General features: G+C 40.9%; 1 protein-coding gene across 1 annotated transcript in view; it reads right to left on the reverse strand.

Annotated features, from left to right (window-relative positions):
- Positions 1 to 2,670, reverse strand: part of Erc1 (ELKS/RAB6-interacting/CAST family member 1) — a 277,665-nt gene that overhangs the window by 151,709 nt on the left and 123,286 nt on the right. Inside the window, exon 12 of the mRNA XM_029478247.1 lies at positions 598 to 733. Within this exon, the coding sequence (XP_029334107.1) occupies positions 598 to 733 (136 nt within the window). The remainder of the gene's footprint in view (positions 1 to 597; positions 734 to 2,670) is intronic.

A 2,670-nucleotide genomic window follows, 5' to 3' on the forward strand; every position in this document is an offset into this window, starting at 1 on the left:
ATATGTAACTCCAGTATCAGGAGGTTTGACACCCTCTGAGGGCACCAGACATATAAAAGTAGTACACATACATGCAGGCAAAGGACCTATACATGTGAAACAACAACAACAACAATAATAATAATAATAATAATAATAATAATAATAATAATAATAATAATAATTGACTGCTATAAAATAATAATTTTTAAACATTAAAAGAAAAAATAGGAGGGAAAAACAAAGTCGGGGGTTGAGGGAGACAGACCCACACAAACCAAAACTGCCAACACACTTTAATGAATAGATCTGCCAGACAGTTGTGCAAACACTCCTGAAGTTTTACTGTAACACACTCATTGGACTGACATTGAACTTACCAATTAAGTGTGATCAACTTGAAGCAAGATGACTCCTATGCTGAAGTATCCTCACATAACTGTAGAATAAAACTTGCCTTTTCTATGTAAAAGCCATTCCTTTTTTGCTTACCAGGGAGTCTAAGGGGNAGGCAGCAAGCAGGGTTAGAGAGAGAAAGAGGAGGATACAGAGGCAGAGCGAACAGCAGATAATGGAGGACCAGCTCTTGGCGTGCACTCCGTCAGCCGTGGCTCTGACCTGCAGTTGCTGAGAGCTGTCGCTGAGACTGTCTTCCCTTCTGCGGGCCTCCTCCAGCATCTGGGCACTCTTCTTCTTCTCCACCTGCTCCTTGTGTTTCAGATTTGCGACCTTCTTATTCTGCTCTTTCACCTGCCTGTTGATGGAAGGAAGACAAAGCTTTTCATGTGTGCACAGGAGGTGTGTCTACTGACATGCTTGCCTGTGTGTGACAAGGAGCATCTGAATAGCAACAAGATGCTCCTGANGCAAACTCTTTTCAAAAACTCCAACTTTTTCCTGTCCCAGGTACCAAGCTGTACACAATAATAATGCTGCAGTTTTCTAATGGAAATGTATTCTAGCACACACAATGAAATTGTCAAATAAAAGAAAGGCGCAGGAGGGGGTGAAACACAGAAGCAGTTTCCTGACATCACTATACTGAAATATTAGTTGGCTGATTAAGATATGATCTTGGAACACCATCACAATCATATGCTTATTAAATACTTCAAATACTCGTGTGGATGACAATAANGACAGAAGCAGCTAGGAGCTTAGGAGAAGAAACAGAATACTCTATTTTTGCAGCTCTGTATTATCTTGATACACTGTCACTCTACCTTCANTGTGAGTAGTCTAAAATATATTAAATTCGATTTTATGTTTAAAGTGGCCTTCCTGTCGTGAAGAATGCTATTCATGCTTACAATCTCAGTATTTGCAAGGGTTAAGAAGGACAGCTGGGATTTTAAGGCCAGCCTAAGCTACATAATGAGTTCTAGGCCAGTCTTAATGTACAGAATAAGATGTTTTCAAACAAATAAAAATGAAAATTCTTTTGTTACATGTGTGTTACACATACATAGATGACTCCATTAGTTTCACATTTTCTAATTTTATAAGATTTCTAAATACTTACTTTCAATGTGTTGTCTAAGACTCAGAGTTATCAGTGAAAATGGCATAGATTATTTTAATCCCTCAATTTCTTCTATAATATCAAACAACGCCTAGAATCTTTTACTCCATTCTCAAAGTAATGGGCAACTTTTTTGCTATGGCAAACAATGCTACTCAGTACAAAGCGACAGAACTATGAAAGAGTTTTGTCCAAAGGATAGGTCCAGGTCACATAGCACATCTTTAACAATTTCTCTCATTGGAATGCTTGGTCATCTGTCACATGTCAACACATCAACTAANACTTAGCGTTATATAGACACANTGTCTCAAGTGTAGGACTTTTTTATAGGGTAGGCTGTAAAGCTGACATGACACCCAGGGTCCTGCATACATGCTCAGGTAAGCTTCTACCACTGCTCTACCTCCTCAGGCCAGCCAGTTCAACCTCTAAAAGGCAGCCTCTTGGTTATTAGGTTGAACCGCCCTTCCTATAGTGTCTGGCTTTTCCTCTTTCCACCACTGTCAGTCACCTAAACATGTTTCTTCCATTGGTTAGGACACCTTTGTTTTATCTTGTTGTATGTATGTATGCTTGTTTAATTTATTCTTCTCTCATATATTACATCCAGACCACAGTTTGCCCTCTTTCCTCTGAATCCCCACACCCCCACCTCCTTCTCCTCAAGATTTACTACCCCCTTTCCCTCTAGAAAGGGGCAGGTCTCCCAGGGATATCAACCAAACACAGTGTATCAAGCTGCACTAAGACTAGGCACACCCCTTACATTAAAGGTGGACAAGGTAACCTAGCAGAAGGAAAAGGGTCCAAAAAAACAGGCCCAAGAGTTATACAATGCCCCGTTCCCATGGTTAGGAGTCACAAAAACTCATCAAGCTACACAACTATAACATATGCAAAGTGCCTAGGTCAGACCCACATGGACTTCTCTGTGAGCCCCTATGAGTCACTGTAGGAGATTCTGTGGACTTTCTTGTGGTGTCCTTGACACATCTGGCTCCTACAATCCTTCCTCTCCCTCTTTCACAAGATTCTGAGAGCTCTGCCTAGTGTTTGGCTGTGGGTTTCTGCATCTGTTCCCATTAGTTGCTGGGTGAAGCCTTTCAAGGGTCTCTCTCTGTCTCTCTGTCTCTGTGTTTCTCTCTCTCTCTCTTCTCTCTTCTCTC

This window comes from Mus caroli, chromosome 6, assembly GCF_900094665.2.
Source record: "Mus caroli chromosome 6, CAROLI_EIJ_v1.1, whole genome shotgun sequence".
NCBI classification, from domain to species: Eukaryota; Metazoa; Chordata; class Mammalia; order Rodentia; family Muridae; genus Mus; species Mus caroli.